Source organism: Canis lupus, chromosome 2, assembly GCF_048164855.1.
Source record: "Canis lupus baileyi chromosome 2, mCanLup2.hap1, whole genome shotgun sequence".
NCBI lineage: Eukaryota > Metazoa > Chordata > Mammalia > Carnivora > Canidae > Canis > Canis lupus.
This window is the reverse complement of record NC_132839.1, coordinates 48,587,527-48,604,966: the sequence shown is the minus strand read 5'-3', so window position 1 is coordinate 48,604,966 and position 17,440 is coordinate 48,587,527. Positions and strand designations below refer to the sequence as shown.

The window sequence follows — 17,440 nt, the reverse complement described above, 5'->3', positions numbered from 1 at the left end:
AGATTTTGAGTCCGTTAAATACATTTCCTCTACTCCCAGTATAAACAGGAATTCGCTGTGACTTTTCTTCCTCTTATACTTGTGTGATTTCATTTACTTTTATATCTTTGATCCACTTGGAGTTTCTCCTGGTGTATCCAGTTTTATTTTTCTGTATGGTTATTATATGTTTCAGTGCCATTGAAAGTGGTTAGTTTTATCCAGCTGTCTGATTTTTGTTTTAAAGACTTGCATAATCTATTATGGATATGCTATATGTTAAAGGACATTCAGCTATATGATCTTGCTTTACAGTATTGTGGTAGATAATTTTGTATGCACACCATTTTGCACTATACTCTCCCACTAAGCATTGAATAAGCGTGGCTGTTTCCTCTTGGTCTCATCAACATAATGTTTTCAAATTTTTGAATTTTTCAACATGATAGAAATGTTAGAAATGGTATGTATATATATTTAATTTGCATTTCTCTGATTATGAGTGAGGTCAAGTATTTTTCAAATGTTGAGGAATCATTTGTTTTTCCTTCTCTGAATTGTCTCTTTATCCTTTGCCCATATTTCTGTTGCAGTCTTTTTATTTTACAGATGAGGAGACTGAGACCCAGAGAGGTCAACAACTAGAAGTGAGAGGGGAAAAGGGAAGGGAACAAGGATACTTTGTGCAAATTTGGGAATAAATCCCAGATTTCTGATTTTGAGAAGTGCCTTTCCCATTTTCACACATTCTGTTCCAGCTCTCTTCAGAATTGCTGGGAATAGCATTTGCAAATGAATTCTAGAGGATTACAGAAGAATATCTAAATAACTATTTATGATCATAGCACCATTTCATCAACTTGAATGTTAAAAAAAGAAACCGTTTCTTAGGCTCTGAGCCCTCTCCTCTCACAGACAAGTGTCATTATCTTGTGCCATCATCTTCCCAATATCTGGCTAAGTTGACGGAGTTTCATCATCATTTTTATTTATTTATTTATTTTTAAATTTATTCATGAGAGACACAGAAAGGCAGAGACACAGGCAGAGGGAGAAGTAGGCTCCCTGTGGGGAACCTGATGGGTGCTCGATCCCAGGACCTTGGGATCACAACCTGAGCCAAAGGCAGATGCTCAACTACTGAGCCACTCAGGTACCCCTGGGTTTCATTTTTAATTCTAGGATTATTTTCATTTGGCACTAGGGCTAAGGAAATCTTTCCAGGACACCTTTTGTTCATTTCAAATGGTATTAACTTGATCCCCTATTTTTACAGTAGAGAAAATCATCTTTAAGACCTTGAGTTTTCTTAACTCTGTTAATAAGGTAGTTAGAAAACAAAAGAAAAAACTTCAGTATTACTATTAATCCTTTAGGATCTTTTTTACTTTTAATTTTAGAACCAAAGTATAAAAGATAGGAAGATTAAAATAGAAATAAATACTAGTGGATTAAAAAATCCTCAATCTTAAAAAACTGAATTGTTTAGAGGTTATTTTATGCCTGTTAATTGGAAAGCTTTTTTGACTTTAGGTTATCTTAAAACTAACAATAAACCAGAGATACATATCAAGTGTGAATAAACATTCAGGGTGTGCTGATAATGTTTTCTGTAGAACTGCAGCAAATTCTCACTTAACTGATGTGAAATTGGTATCCTTTAGGGAAAGGACCAGGGAAAAAAAGAGGCCCAACAATCAAAATATCGGGGGTTCAGGTTAACGTGAAATCCATTATACAACATGAGGAAGAGTTTGAGATGCTGCATAAATCTATCCCTGTGGACCCTGAAGAAAAAAAAAAGTGAGTCTATTCTGTGCATATGCATGAGTGGTTGTGCTGTCAGAAAGGCGATTCCAAGTTAAGAGTTGTGTGTTATGTAGGGTTTTCATGGTCTTGTGTTTAACACATCACAATGCTTTGTCCATGTTCATTTTTGTTCCTTTCCAAATTCTAAAGGCCCCTCCTCATGTCCTCCTGTTTTTGAAATCCCTTTAGATACTGCTTAACCTGTCGAGTGAAAGCTGCACATTTTGATGTGGAGTGGGGGGTGGAGGATGATTCAAGACTACTGCTGGGAATTTATGAACATGGCTATGGAAACTGGGAGTTAATTAAGACGGATCCAGAGCTTAAGCTAACTGACAAAGTAAGTAAATCTGTGATGCTGGAGATTTCCAGATTTGTTACATAATATTTTTATATTGATAACTTATTTTTAACTATTCTCTGGGGTTGGCGGATCACATTGGAAATTAGTACAGTAATAAATTCCTGGGATTTCTTTTGTTTTGGGGAATATTACCATCTTTAGTGGACTGTGGTACTGTTAGATGAAGATAATAGCCAGGTAAAATTTTGGGGAAATCACAGGAGAAATCTTAAAATTCTAATTCTTATTATACATCAAATCTTATTGCAACAAATACCAGGGTAAGATTATTAAGAATACAAGGATTCCTTGGCCTCAATCATTGGCCCTCTTGTTTAAAACAATATTTGAAGCAATTGTGTTTCAGTTCTCCAAAGAATGAGCTACACCTTGGTATTTTTTGTAATGGAATTAAATATTGGCTGTACTTCTCCCACAAAATCGAGCCTCCCACCCTATCTGTTGTAAATCAGGCTACCAAGTAGTAAGGCCGTACTCAGAGCTATAAGCAGGGAAAGCTGACTGGCTCAAATTTTAGTAGGATGCGCTCCATGTTGTGCTCCTGGCAGGGCTTTTCCTGGCACGTCAAACAATGCTCATCCCATGTGTGATGCTCTAAGAGGGTGACAGCACCCTGCCATAAGCACTGAGACCAAATCCAGCCTGGCCTGAGAGGTCCAGCTGTGGTAGCAGGGACGGATCATGTCCTGGCATAGCTCAGTGCTCTCCGGCAATGCTCTAAGAAGCATTTTCAATCTAAAACGAAGCTTTAACCTAGCTCCAGGGATTCCCTGCTCCTGGAAGGAGGAAATCCACGACGGCTGGGATGCTCTAGCAGATGAAGCCAACAAGCCCCTCCTACCTGAGTTGTTCTACCCTGTTAACAGCACAGGTAGGAGCCAGTGGGAGAGCTGGATTTCTCCATCCCATTTTGTAAAATGAGAACGGCTCATAAGGGATTTTCAGTGACTGGGAGCCATGGACATGAGATAGGATCTGAGGCTTTATCTGTATTTTGGGTGGTTGGGGAGGGAAAGGACTGCTTAGTTCTTTGTTGACTGTATGTATCCTGATCCACTAACCGGGACATGGGTGGTGGCGGGTGCTTCTCTTCCTTTCCTGTTGAAGATTCTGCCTGTGGAGACAGATAAAAAGCCTCAGGGGAAGCAACTGCAGACCCGAGCGGACTACTTGCTGAAGCTGCTCAGGAAGAGTCTGGAGAAGAAGGGGGCTGTGACGGGCGGGGAGGAGGTGAGTGCAGCTGCCAGCAGAGTATCCTTCAGAGGGCTGAGGCTACCACCCCCCCCCCACCCCCCCGCACAGTTAAGTAGGAGAAGGAATGCCTGCCTTCTCTGGGCACAGCACACAATGCAATCATCCCATAGTTAGGTGTTGCTTTTGAAGTTCCAGTAATGATGGTTTGGTTGGTAATAAATAATAGGAATGTTCATTCAGTAATTGGCCTGAACATCTTGACAACTTTCTTACAAGCTCATTCTCCTCCAGTTCTGCCTCAGAATAGTCCTCACCTCTCCCAGAGCCACTGATCCAGACATATATGTTGCTGTTTTTTCAATTTTGGGGCTGCTTCCTCAATTTTGGACCACAGTTCTTGTTACTGTATGAATACCACCAGATTTAACTTGTATAACTGACCCTGGGCTACTTGTAACAGTTGGTCCCAGAGGTACAATGGATAGAATCCACAGTGAATGCAGAAGCTGGTTTTCAGTTCTGACTGCCTTACTTACTCAGTACAGAATACCAACGAAGTTGCTTATGATCTCATTTGAACCTTATCTCCTTTTATTTTCCCAAATTTTCACTTCAAATTCAGGCCTAGAAAGCTGGCAATCACAGTGAGATGTTATATCTGGTACTAGCGGTCCTTGTTGGGTGTGTGTTCTCCATGCTCTGAGCTCTGCCCTTTGCATATATTTCCATATATTATAAACAAAATGAATTTTAGGGAAAGAAAATCACCATGATCCCACGTGATCCTTGTTTTTGTTTTTTTGTTTTTTTTTCATGTAATAGTGTTAAAAGTAGTGCCATTCTCCAGATAACATGTTGAGTATGAACTATATGTTGGGTTCTGGAGGGACAGATTAGGTCCTGTTTATACTTGCTTTATATGTCTGTATCCTATTTGAGGGGATCAACAGTATTTTAACCTTTCCCTTAATTTTTAGATAGAGCATATGTCTAGATTTTTTAATGTTACTGCTAAGTCTCATGTGTTTATTTGTGTCTTTGTGCATAAATGTGCTTTTCCTTCTTTTGAATTCTATCTTTAGCATAAATTCTGAGCACTGGAATTAATACAGTCAAGGATATGGGTGCTTTTATGTGGTGTAGGGACATGTGTAGGGCTTACATTACTGTTTTCCTCTCCCCACCCCACCACCCACCCCCAGGTAAAATTGATGACAGCCTTTTGAAATAACTCTGAATTTTCTCACTTGAGTTAGTGGCTGCTACTGCTCTAAAGAGTCCTAACGTTATTTGGTCATCCTTTTTCAGGTTTGTGGTTTTATCATCATTTTCTCTCCTTTCCAGGCCAAATTAAAGAAGCGGAAGCCTCGAGTAAAGAAGGAAAACAAAGAACCCAGGCTGAAAGATGAGCATGGGGTTGAGTTTTCATCTCCTAGACACTCAGACAATCCATCAGAAGAGGGAGAAGTAAAGGTATGCGGCTGGATTTCAGTTGAGGGTTGCCTTTTAGGCTATATTTATTGTGCCAACTGGTATAAAACCATTCAAAATGTGTTTGGTTTATATGCAGAGTCAATAAAGTGAAAATAGAATATATATGTCTCTGCTTACCCAGTGAGAGAGCAATTTGTTCATTTAAGCCAGCCATCACAGATTCATGGGTAATGGAAGTAAATGAAGCGAACCATGCAAGGTGTAATGATCAGTGGCCCGTGACACCCAGTCTTGTGGTTGAAGAAGATGGAGTAGTGGTGGGGACTGCAGCTCACCAGGAGCTTCATGCTTGAGGCAGGGGGGCAGGTGCTCTGCAGTTTAGTTTATCGTGGGCCAATAAGACACATCTGTGGGTCAGGTTTGGCCCAGGGCCTGCCAGTTTGTGACCTCTGGTTTAAGCAAAGTTTAAAAAGTGGTAGCATTCAGTGTGTTGTTTCAGTGAGTGACAGCCTTATGGGATTTTATGTTGTTGCCCTTTGAGTGTGATTGTACTTTGAGATTAGCTCCAAGAGGATCAGCAGTGGGTACAGAAACTGGCATGAAATTGTCATGCACAAATGAATTCAAAAAGTTGTAGCAACCGTGACAATTACTTGGTGACAGGTATATCATATCTCTGGTCCTCAGTTTTTTTCTATCTGTGAAAGGGCAATGATAATGCTTATGGTTGAAGGGTTGCTATGAGAATTTAAGAGAGGATATGAGTTGCAGAGCATCTGTTGCTACAGGCTTACCTGGTGATTACTGGAGAGCTTAGAATTGTGTGAGCGCCTGCATTAGGGCTGTGTGCTTGAAAACAAGCTTAGTGTGGATGCAGTGATGAACCACTGCGGACAGTGCTCCTGTCTCTAGAAAGTAGACCAGTAGATATAAAGTTTGTGGCAAAAGCTCACAGCCCTGTTTGTTTTCTAGGATGATGGCTTAGAAAAAAGTCCAATGAAAAAGAAACAGAAGAAGAAAGAGAACAAGGAGAACAAGGAGAAACAAATGAGTTCTAGGAAAGACAAAGAAGGGGACAAGGAAAGGAAGAAGTCAAAAGATAAGAAAGAGAAGGTATCAGCGTCCTTGTGCTTTACTGAGATTCCCATAGCCTCGGAGATTTCTGCTAGGACCTAGACAGAATGGGCCTGGAGCGCCCTGAAGTAATCGTCTTTGTGGGCACATCCAAGAAGGAAGGCCTGGGCTGTCAGAGGGACACCTGCCCCTCTTCTTACAGAGAGGAAACGTGCAACTGTGGGGTATTTATAATACAGAAGGCCTTTAGTTGATCTCTTACTACTGATTTCAGAGGGGAATTTTGAATGGATAGGACAGGTGAGAAATGTTGCACTTACAGGTAATGACCTGAAATCTGTTCTCATTTTCACGGTACAAGAGTACAATCCATAGATGAATTTGAATATTTGAAAAGTTTAGGAGTCAGCCCAAATATACCAAGAGAAACTTTTGGAGTAGAAATGGATGAAAAGCCCAGCTATTCTATAATCTTCCCTTTGGTACTTCTGTGAGGTGAATCCCAAACCACAGGATTCTGGTAGAGTGTTGCATGTATGTTTTCTGGCTTCTGATGAAATTATTTTGCATCTGTGTCTCTCATGAATAAATAAATAAAATATTTAAAAAAGGGGGGGGGGGGCAGCCCTGGTGGCTCAGCGGTTTAGCACCGCCTTCAGCCCAGGGCCTAATCCTGGACACCTGGGATCGAGTCCCACGTCTGGCTCCCTACATGGGGCCTGCTTCTCCCTCTGCCTGTGTCTTGGCCTCTCTCTCTCTCTCTCTCTCTCTCTCTCTCTGTCTCTCATGAATAAATAAATAAAATATTAAAAAAAAATTATTTTGCAGTTAACCCTTAATCCTGCTTTTATTCCACCCTCTATTGATAATCTCTAGTAGACTTTTTGATCTTTAGAACTATTCTTATATATGTAAGTACAAAATGATCAAATCAGATTCCTTGGGCAGCCTTTTCTCCCCACAGAAGCAGTATATCAGAAACAACTTTTCCAACTGAATAAGTATTAAAATCACTTTGAATAAATAAAGAAGATTCTGTTTATAACACCTTGGAAGCAGTGTACACTTACCATGCTGAAATCACTTTCAGATTTTTTTATGTTAGGAAGCTTGCTGTGCCAGATACATTTGCATTTGTACTCCAAATTCTTTTTTTAAGTGAAATATTTCCAAAATATAAACGTACAGGGAGCCATTTCCCATACATCCACTCATCCACCACCCAGATAGAACTGTGGCCAGCATTTTTTCACGTTTACTTGCAGTGCCTTTTGTTGAGCTGATATATTTTGTGTTTCGTGCACATTACAAATACTGTTGAAGCCCCTCTCCATTTCCTCTTTCCCAATTTCATTATTCTGCCTCCCTCTTTTCTCCTCTCCTGGTTTGAAACCTTCCTGCTCATGTTTTTTATACCTTTACTATATGTTATATACAATTGTAAACAAAGCATAGTATTATTTTTTTAAATGTTTATACCTGAAGTTATTATATATATATGTATCTCCATCCTTTCATGGATAAATGAGATTTATCCATGTGGCTTCATGTACACATCAATCATTTACAGCACTGTAGTTAATACAGACTCCTAGATGAAACTGTATGATTATAAAGCTCTTAATAAAACATGATACACGATACTGTTCAAGAGCTCTGCCAATTTACAGTCTTCACCTGTGGATGTTTTAGATGACTTTATTTTACCATTTGTGTGAACTGAGCCTGTCACATTTACTCTCTGGAGTGATGTGACATAGATAAGATGTCCAGCTTACAAGGCAGGATTGCACAAATGACAATGATTCCTTGTAACTCTTTTTTAAAAGCCTAAAGGTGGTGATGCCAAATCTTCAAGTAAATCAAAGCGATCTCAGGGTCCTGTCCATATTACAGCAGGAAGTGAACCTGTCCCCATTGGAGAGGATGAGGATGATGATCTGGACCAGGAGACATTCAGCATAGTAAGTCTTGAAATGGAGGGGTGCTGGTGTGTGGCCATAGTGCTTGCTGTGGCTCTGCCTTTCTCGGGCCCAGCCTACAGCCTTAGCTGGCTTGATTGAGCATTAGTATGTTACTTTGGAATACATTGCTTCTACTATCTAAAGACCTTTTGCTCTAGAAAGATAGGCAGGAAGAGATTTCCTTATGTTCTAGTGAGAAAGAAGTCTGGGGACTCGATTTCTTGTCTTGTGCTCCCAGTCAGAAAAGCTGCAGGGGAGGTGGGAGACTGGGTGGCTCAGTTGGTTAAGTGTCAGACTCTGGGTTTCAGCTTAGGTCATACTCTCAGGGTTGTGGGATTGAGCCCTGTGTCAGGCTCTATACTGAGTGCAGAGTCTGCTTGAGATTCTCTGCTTTTTTCTCTCCCTCTCCCTCCACCCTGTGTATGCCCCCTCCCAAATAAATGAATAAATGAATACATACATACATAAAAAAAAAGAAAAACTTTTAAAAAAGAGAAAGGCTGCAGGGGCCCTTAGAGGCATTTGGGAAGCAGACATGTTCATTGAGCTAACTTTTATTGAATACGCTCTGTGTGCTGACCCCAGAGTTACCTATGATGTTGCGAAGAGAACTGCTGTCACTGCAGACTTCACACTTGAGTAGGGGAGATAGTTGGATAGCCATACAGATGGAGCTTGTGCTACTGGGATGGGCTTTGGGAGAGGGATAGCAGATGCTCTGAAGATTCTGTGAGAAGGGGATCTGACCCAGGCAAGGGCTGTCGGGAAGGCAGCTTTAAGGAGATGATGTTGACTTGGGTTCTGAAGGAAGAGGGAAAGGTCACAAGAGATGAGGGGAGGGAAGAACATGTCAAGGTCAGGCAATGGCATGTGCAAAGGCTGTGTGGCAGGGACTGCCTGTAGTGCAGCAAGGAGGTCACAGAAGGCCACTCTGGCTGGTGTGGTGAGAACCAGGGAACAGCACGACATGAGACGAGGCCAGAGTCCTGGCTTAGTGAGCTAGAGCAATGGTGTGCGTGAGCATGGTGTATCTTTCTTACTCCCACACCTCAGTGCTGGGGGCTAAGTCGTGGCCAAGTTGTGGCCTAGGACACTGTCTCTTTCCTCCTGTGAGATGATAATGTGATAGGGAAAGGGAGTGCATGGACCAGGTCTCAAGTGGGAATGGAAATAGGCTAGCATGCCCTCAGGGACCCTAACCCTTCACCAGGGCTCCATGGTCCACATGTGCTGTGCTCTGTGATTCCTCCCACCTCCTCTCCCCAGAGGTGTGTAAATCACAGCTAACTGACCATTACTTCAGTCTCAAAGAGAACCTGATCTTCCAGATCAAGATACTCCTGCTGTGTGGCAGCAAAGGATAGGATATTGATCTCATCCTGTAAGGTAGTCTCCTTTCTCATTGCTCCTTTCTCCTTATTCTCAAAAATCTATAAACATATGTATATATATATTCTTTTTCTTTATACTTACCTAACTATTCTTAATTCTCTGAAGTGTTCTGTCCTGAGCTGACGGCAAGTAGTGATTCTTATGTAAAGTATGTTTAGGTATTAGAAGTATGTCTAAAGAAATATTTTTAATGAAAAGGGTATATCAATGAATGTGTAAACTAACTGAATGAATAAATTCATTGTACAACAGCATCTGATCTGCTGACCTTTTCCTGATTTTTCCTTAGTCCAATATTTATAAGAGAAAATCCTAACACAGTATTTCTAATAGTAACCATTTATTTTTAAAAATGTTTTCACCTATTGGCTTTTATTATGTTTTAGTATTATGAAATCTTTAAAAACTATAGAAAAATTTAAGGAATATAATAGTGATACAGGTACCACAAAACCTTGTCATATGTGAATTTTAAGACTCAGAGTAAAGTTGAAGGCCTTACTGTTTCTCACTCTAAACCCACACTTTTTCCTTTCTTACCTCTCAGAAGTAAGGCTGGTTTCAGATTCAGTTACTGTTCATGTACTGTTCATGTTTGGTTTTAGCATTTTATCACTTCTGTTGGTCTGTAAAGACAATAATGACTCACATAAATAGCCAGGCACTGTTTGTGCATTTTTGTTTTTCTTTCTCCACAACAATCCTATGAGATAGGTAATTCTCTCCATTTTACTTACTAAAAAAATAAAGATGAAGAAGGGCACCTGGCTGGCTTACCAAGAGCAGGACTTTTCATCTTGAGGTTGTGAGTTTGAGCCTCACATTGGGTGTGGAGATTACTTAAAAGTAAAATCTTTAGGGTCACTTGGGTGGCTGGCTCAGTTGGTGAAACATCCCAACTTTTGGTTTCAGCTCAGATCATGATCTCAGGGTTGTGGTCTCAAGCCCCGAGTTGGGCTCCATGTTCAGCAGGGAGCCGGATAAAGTTCTGTTTCTCCCTGTGCCTCTCTTCCCGCTCCCTGCTCATGTTCTCACTCACTCTCTTTCTAAAAAAAAATAAATAAATGAAAATAAAATCTTAAAAAATGAAGAGAGTTACATAAGTTATGTGTTAACACAGTAAAGATGTAGGCAAAGGTTTGACCCAGATTGTGTGGCATGAGCACCTGGGTTCTTAACTGTTCTAGTGCACAGCCTCCCATGTGTCCATACACAGCACACAGTATTGCTTTTCATGTTTAAAAATTTTATATAAATGCTACACTGTGTGTATCCTGTAGCTTGATTTTCCTCCTACAGCATCTCTATTTTTGAGGTTTACCCATGTTGGTAATTTAAACTGTTTCAGGGGCTCCTGGCTGGCTTATTTGGGAGAGCATACCACTCTTGATCTCAGGGTTGTGAACTCAAGCTTCACCCTGGGCATAGAGCTTACTTAAAAAAATTTTTTTTAAAAAGTTTATATTATTCTGTATCATGACTTCCACAATTGATGGTTTCTCCTATAGATAACCTTAGGGTTTTCCAAATGTTTATTACTAAAAGTAGATGACAGCAAAATTCTTGTAAATATTCTTAGTTATACATGTATGAGCGGTTTTCTAAGGTGTATAGCTTGCACAGAGCTGTGGGTCTTTCCTTGGGCACGCATGTCCACCACTTTACTAGGTACTATTAAATTATCCCTTCTAAGCTATTTGTGGAGATTTATACATTCCTAGCAGGGAATTTGAGTTCTGATTGCTTCCCAGTCTCAGAAACACTTGGTCATTTCTGATTTATTAATTTTTGCTAATCTGAGGGGTATGAAATTGATCAGTGGCATAGTTGAACATTTGTTTTTGTATCTGTTAGGCATTCATGTTTCCAGCAGATTGCCTGTTTGTATACTTCACCTATTTTGGTAATTTGTTCTTAGCTTTTCTTTTTTATTTATTTTTATTAAAAAAAATTTTTTTTTTGTTCTTAGCTTTTCTATAGAAATCCTTTATACGTTCATGATACTAATCTCTTACCCATTATAGTCCTTAGAGACTCCTTCCAGGTTGTGATACATCTTTTAATTTTGTGTCACTTTTGAAAATTGAAGTATAACTCTGGAAAGTAAATGGAATTACCACAGATAGAAGCTTCAGGATTTTCTTGTGAAGCTTCATGGTCATCTTTAGTTTGTTGTACCAGAAGCCTTATGGTTGACAGCCATGCCCTATGGGTCTGAGAAGTTTTCTTGAATTATTGTATGGTGATTTCCTCCTAATTCTTAGTTTTAGCTTTATAGAAGTTTTTGTTTTTGGATATTGGACTCTGGGAGTGGTTCCCAATATTACCTTTTTTTTCATTTGTGCTTTTTAAATTCTGCTGTCTAGGAGATCCCCTCCACTTTATCTCACATTATTTCTTTTAAGCTTTTTATTTCTCTTGTTTCATTTGTAAGATTTCTCTCCTGTCTGTGGTTCTCTGAATGTTTTTTTGTATTTCTTTTTTACTTGTTTTCCATCATTCATGTTAGATGCTTTTTCAGGTGATGGTGATTTAGAATTGTTGGTTGTCTGCACACACATTTGGGAGTAGGGGACTAACCATCCAACCAAAGCTCTGAGCATGTTAGTGGAGCTTGGTTGACTTCGTGTGATCACTGTTCGGTGATGTGGCTGGGTTGGTTCATTGGGAGACTGGCTGGCAGGGGGTAGTTCCTCCTCTTAGATGGTCAGATTTTGTGGACAAGGACCCTCCAGTCTCCTGAGTGAAGGGTGAAGGCCTGGCTTTCTTCATTCTGGAATCTGGGAGGCAGAAGGCCAGGTGCTGACTCCTCTGGTATATGCATGGTCATTACTCCTGTTTCAGTGTGGCACCCCTGCCTCTCCCCTGTGCCTGTGTTGCGCAGTTCAGAGACCTCTCCTTCATCCTCCTTAGATAATAACCTCTGTACCTTTTGCTGAGCAGAGTTGGAAGTTTGGGTGTCTCTTGTGAATCTGGGTATTTGTTACTTCTAAGTATTGTTGAAAAAACCAGTCCTTAGTTTTAACTCTCTCCTGCTTCAGAGATACTCACCTCTGTGGGGGATGTTACAGTATAAACCAGGTTGGTTCTCATCTCTGGTCTCTTAAGTCATTTCCTTTGCTGCCAGTATTTTGTTACTCTTGTTTTCTCTGCATTTTCCCTTGGTTTGAGGGCCCATCTCTGTAAGACACTCCCTTTACTGTTGTTCAGTGGAGTTGGTCAGGGGGAGAAAACAGCTCTTGTTTACAGCTCACCATCTTTATCTGGAAGTTAGCATCTTACAAGTCCAAAGGACTTGTGAATATTTTATTCTGTAGTTTTAGATAGTTTATCTGGTGTTTCTAGGTTAGTTCCATAATCTTCTCATTTTATCTTCACAATGACCTCCTGAGGCATTATCATGCCCCTCCTGCAGATGAGGAAACACCATTTTGAGCTATAATGAAGGTATAGGAGTCATTGCTCTAAGGGCTTCTTTTGGACCTGCACTTCAGGTTTTCCTGACGTACATTTGTACTTGTTCCCAGAGCCTTAACCCATCCCTCCTCTAGCAGTAACATGGCATGAGGGTGAGCTGGGTTTTCTCTGGGAATTTAGGGCACAGAAAGACAAGATGTTTCTGCTGCATGTGTGTCATGTCTCTTCTCTGTTGTCCTGTTGCAGTGCAAAGAGAGGATGAGGCCTGTGAAAAAGGCACTGAAACAGTTAGACAAACCTGACAAGGGGCTCAATGTGCAGGAACAGCTGGAGCACACCCGAAACTGCCTCCTGAAAATTGGAGACCGGATAGCCGAGTGCCTTAAAGCCTACTCAGACCAGGAGCATATCAAACTGTGGAGGAGGTCAGTAACCTTGGCCTCAGATGGCCAGGAAACTGTGGGTGTGTGTTGGGGGAGGGAGGGAGTATGTTCTGTTTTTGTTTTATAAAAGGTTCAGAGTCACCTAATGAAAAAAAAATTTTCCCCCAATAAAAACCCATCTATTAGTAATATGCAGGCTTCAATTCCATTTTTCCTGTAATAGGCCATTCCACTGAGACCAGTCTTTTGAATAGGTAGGTGGATGTCATTATTTCATAAGAGAACAGCAGGAGTACCAGATTCACTGGCCTATTGTCAGAACACACACTTGATCTGTAACCCTGGATCTAGTCTTATGACTTTACCTGCCTCAGGTTGATAGATACAATGTGATAACTATTTAAATAGTTCTCTCCTAACACATGACATGAAATAAAGACTAAAGTCACCAGAACTGTCATTTCTCCGTTCTCTCAGATAACTGAAGAACTCTGGTAGTAATTTGAGTTAATTCAGAACTGAAGAACTCTGGTAGTTAATTTGAGTTAATCCAGTTTAATCCAGAACTTTAATTTGCATGGCTCATATATTCATTTATGTATTTACTTTTGATATTTTAAGAAAATACAACTGAAATTTCTTTCTTAAAGATCACTGTAACATTAAGTCTCTTTCTGTAATCCAAAGTTATTTTGAACTCCTAAACTTTGTAGTTTATGTAATTATCTTGGTATAAGAGGCCCAATCCCAGTGGATTGGTTTTAAATGAAAAGTGGCAGTTAAGAAAGCTTCTTTATGATGCTATCCACCACATGCTTCACACCCATAAAAAAAATTAAGCTTCAAAATGTTACTTTCGTTCCCCGTATACTGTTAACAACTTCCTCCTGCAGAAGAACAGGCAGGGAGGACACTCTTAGGAAAGGTGGGCAGGTGTCCTTGAGCTGGGTGTGGAAGAGTAGGGCTCAGATGAGTTTTCAGGCTTTGGCAAAGGCTTAAAAGTAGGGCAGTGAACTGTGAGAGGTTTGTAGGGTTTCATAGGTTTGTAGGGTTTGTGAAGACCCAGGTCCATTATAGAAGATCTTACAAAGAAAGGGAAGTGGCTTTGCACACGATGCAGCAGGTTTACGACTTCAGGAGCCAGTACGGTTTCTGTGGGTGGCATGATGTGGCAATACTGTTTTCTACGAAGTGTGGAAGGAGATGAGACTCCTTTTCCAGCTCACCGTGAGTTACTGCCTTCTTGTTCAAGATGCCCGTTAACGGTAATGCCTTGCTAGGATGAGTGCAGTGGTATCGCAGTGGAGGCACTTCTGGGAGTTTTAAGAAGTGATAGGCCTTGGTGGCAACAACTGGGAAGGAAGGAGGGTCAGCAACATGAGGATACCTGAATGTATGTAGGTCCCAGCCTGGAAGATGTTGGTAATGATGGTTTGCGTGGCAGAGTCCAGGAGGTGTGAAATGTGCAGGAAGACTCTAGGACTTTTCCTGGGTGCTGGTGTAAAGCAAGGGATTTTAGCTAGGAGACTCCTCGGTCAGATGCTGTTGACTCTGGCATCTAAAGATGTGTTATGTTAACGAAGCACAGACCTGAAGGAATGTTTCTGTCATTTAACTTTTACACTTGGGAGAATATCCATAGCAGAATTCAGTAGCTTGCCATCAATAGAACAAAAAGTCATTTAAAAAATTTTGTACTTTGGGCAGCCCGGGTGGCTCAGCGGTTTAGCACTGCCTTTGGCCCCGGATGTGATCCTGGAGACCCGGGATCGAGTCCCATGTCGGGCTCCCTGCTTAGAGCCTGCTCTTGCTGCCTGTGTCTCTGCCTCTCTCTCTCTCTGTGTCTCTCATGAATGAGTAAATAAAATCTTTAAAAAAAAAAATTCTGTAATTTATTAGAACTATATATATTTTTTTATTTTAGGAACCTATGGATTTTTGTTTCCAAGTTTACAGAATTTGATGCTCGAAAATTGCATAAGTTATACAAGATGGCTCATAAGAAAAGGTCTCAAGAAGAGGAGGTAAAATACAAATTTAATCTTAATATATGCAGATAAAAACTGATTCCATAGAAAAATTCCTTAATTACTATTTTTTCTTGGGGAGATGATCATGGGATGATATTGTTAGTGCTAGAAGGGTCATTGGTTACAGAAGAAGATGTAGGTCTAGCAGTGGGGAGGTGCCCACCATAGCCCTTCCTGCTGGCACAGTGTGCTCTTCAGCGATATTAGCTCTGTGCTCTCTTGGCATGCCACTGTAGTATGAAAGTAACAGTAAGATTTGACAGGTAAAATAGCCAACGTATTAGAACCAAAGCGTGTTCGCATTCTGACAAGGACTTGTGACCCTGTGTTCTTATGTCCCAGAATCATTGATTCACAGTCTTGTTTTAGCTTATAAACGTGGCTCCTGATAAACAACAGGGTTGTGAGCAGAAAATACTTTTTCTTTTCTTTTCTGGGCCACGTATACTTGGTGTCCTTCTAGCTGTTGTATGTAGCAGCCCAACTGCTCACGTCAAGGAGCAAATATGAGAAGGTGCCCAGAAGTGCCCTTCTTTGGCATAGGGAGGATGGGCACTTGAGTGACTTTGCTGATTCTGCAGGGGCAGTGCAGTGTTCCTTATGCTGGCATGCCCACTTTCAGATCTGCTGACTTGTGCCATGTAGGCCCTTCCCAAATCAGCCATTTAAGGCCAGTCTGTGAACATTTAACACCTCCTCCACTAACATGTCAGCTTTGTTGTGAAGGTGGAGATGTTATGTCTTTCATCCCTCTGCTTTGTTCTCCATGCCTGAAATGGTATCAGACATGGGGCAGTACTCAGAAGTATTTGTTGCTTGAACTTACACTGTGCTTAGCATTGTCCAGGACTATAGAGTAGTAAGTACTTTTAACTACTTTATAATTTAATTTTATATGGAAGAGTATGATCTAGCAGTAACATACAGAAATAACATATTAATGTCACTGAATGTTAATGCAAATTTTAAGTGTTATAAAAGTCTGAGAGAATAGTCAGGAAAAGCTCCAGGAGGGAAAGACCCTCTAGTGGGGAGTGGAAGTTATACAGGATAAAGTTAGAAACATGATGGTAAAGTGCCACATTAGTCTAAGTATCAGAAGTTAGCATCATTGAGTGAAAGTAGTGGTCCTACTTCGGGGGGTACACACTGTCACAGCCTTTCTGAAGGACAGTTCAGTCAGATTTGTCAATTAAGGATGTAAACATGTTTATAGGGGCACCTGGGTGGCTCAGTCAGTTGAGCATCTGCCTTTGGCTCAGGTCATGGCCTTGGGATCCTAGGATTGAGCCCCGCATCAGGCTCCCTGCTCAGTGGCGAGTCTACTTCTCCCCACTCCCTCCCTCTATCTGATCTCTGGCTCTCACTCTCTCTCAAATAAATAAATAAAATCTTAAAAATAAAATAAGCACATTTATAGTAGAAATGACTTAAATGTCAAACAATAAGGAATAGATTAAATAGGTGATGATATATCCATGTTAGAGAGTATTATTCAGCCATAATAAAATGGTGCAAATAAGTGTTTACATGAGAAAAATTTCACAGTACATTAAGTGAAGGAAGAATACCAAATAATATTTTCCTTGTTGAAAAAATACAAGCTTAAAAGGACATGGACCAAACTACAGACAGTAATTCCCTTGGTGGTGAGATTTTAGGTCACTTTACTTTTATTTTTTTCTTACTGTATTTTTTTTTTTTTTAATTTTTATGTCACATTTTACTTGTGTGGTAAAGAAGTAAACATTTACATGTTTAGCTTGATGACTTTGGCATAGGAACTAGTTCCCACTGGGCTAGTCGGAGCTTGTTGGTTCTAGGAAAGGTGATGGTCCTAGTTTTACATGGTCCAAGCTAAGTCTCTGAGTGAGAACAAAGACAGCCTGGGCACCTGTTCATGCATGCCCTATGCAGGGGCAGCCAGCAATTCATGTGCACATGCTCACAAGGACCTGTCAGCAAAGGTGCTACTCTAGGAAGCTGGCATGCTGTGGGAGCTCGGGGGAATTTACAAACATGTTTTGTTAAAAATGTAGTAGGTGGCAGGTGGGATGCCAAGACGGGCAGGAGGGGAATACTTAAAGGTGATGATCTCTGTACTGTTTTTGTGAAGTCAGCCTGGGGGCTTAAGAGTCTTTGGTTTCTTTTTATTCTCAGGAGCAAAAGAAGAAAGATGATGTAATTGGTGGTAAGAAGCCATTTCGACCAGAGGCCTCAGGCTCCAGCCGGGACTCCCTGATATCTCAGTCCCACACTCCACACAACCTTCACCCTCAGAAGCCTCACTTGCCTGCCTCCCACGGCCCACAGATGCATGGACACCCACGAGATAACTATAATCACCCTAACAAGAGACACTTTAGTAATGCAGGTAGGTCATTAAGTGGAGTTTTAAAA

The 17,440-nt window shown here is 40.7% G+C and overlaps 1 protein-coding gene across 7 annotated transcripts in view; it reads left to right on the top strand.

Moving 5' to 3' along the window:
• The window catches only part of CHD2 (chromodomain helicase DNA binding protein 2), a 119,723-nt gene that overhangs the window by 88,952 nt on the left and 13,331 nt on the right, over window positions 1–17,440 (top strand). For 6 of the 7 annotated variants that reach the window (XM_072798577.1, XM_072798586.1, XM_072798599.1 and 3 more), the window contains 9 exons: window positions 1,644–1,782; window positions 1,978–2,128; window positions 3,260–3,382; window positions 4,691–4,819; window positions 5,753–5,893; window positions 7,684–7,818; window positions 12,874–13,052; window positions 14,935–15,034; window positions 17,201–17,414. In XM_072798577.1, the coding sequence (XP_072654678.1) occupies window positions 1,644–1,782; window positions 1,978–2,128; window positions 3,260–3,382; window positions 4,691–4,819; window positions 5,753–5,893; window positions 7,684–7,818; window positions 12,874–13,052; window positions 14,935–15,034; window positions 17,201–17,414 (1,311 nt within the window). The remainder of the gene's footprint in view (window positions 1–1,643; window positions 1,783–1,977; window positions 2,129–3,259; window positions 3,383–4,690; window positions 4,820–5,752; window positions 5,894–7,683; window positions 7,819–12,873; window positions 13,053–14,934; window positions 15,035–17,200; window positions 17,415–17,440) is intronic. The other variant, XM_072798593.1, reaches the window with a different exon arrangement.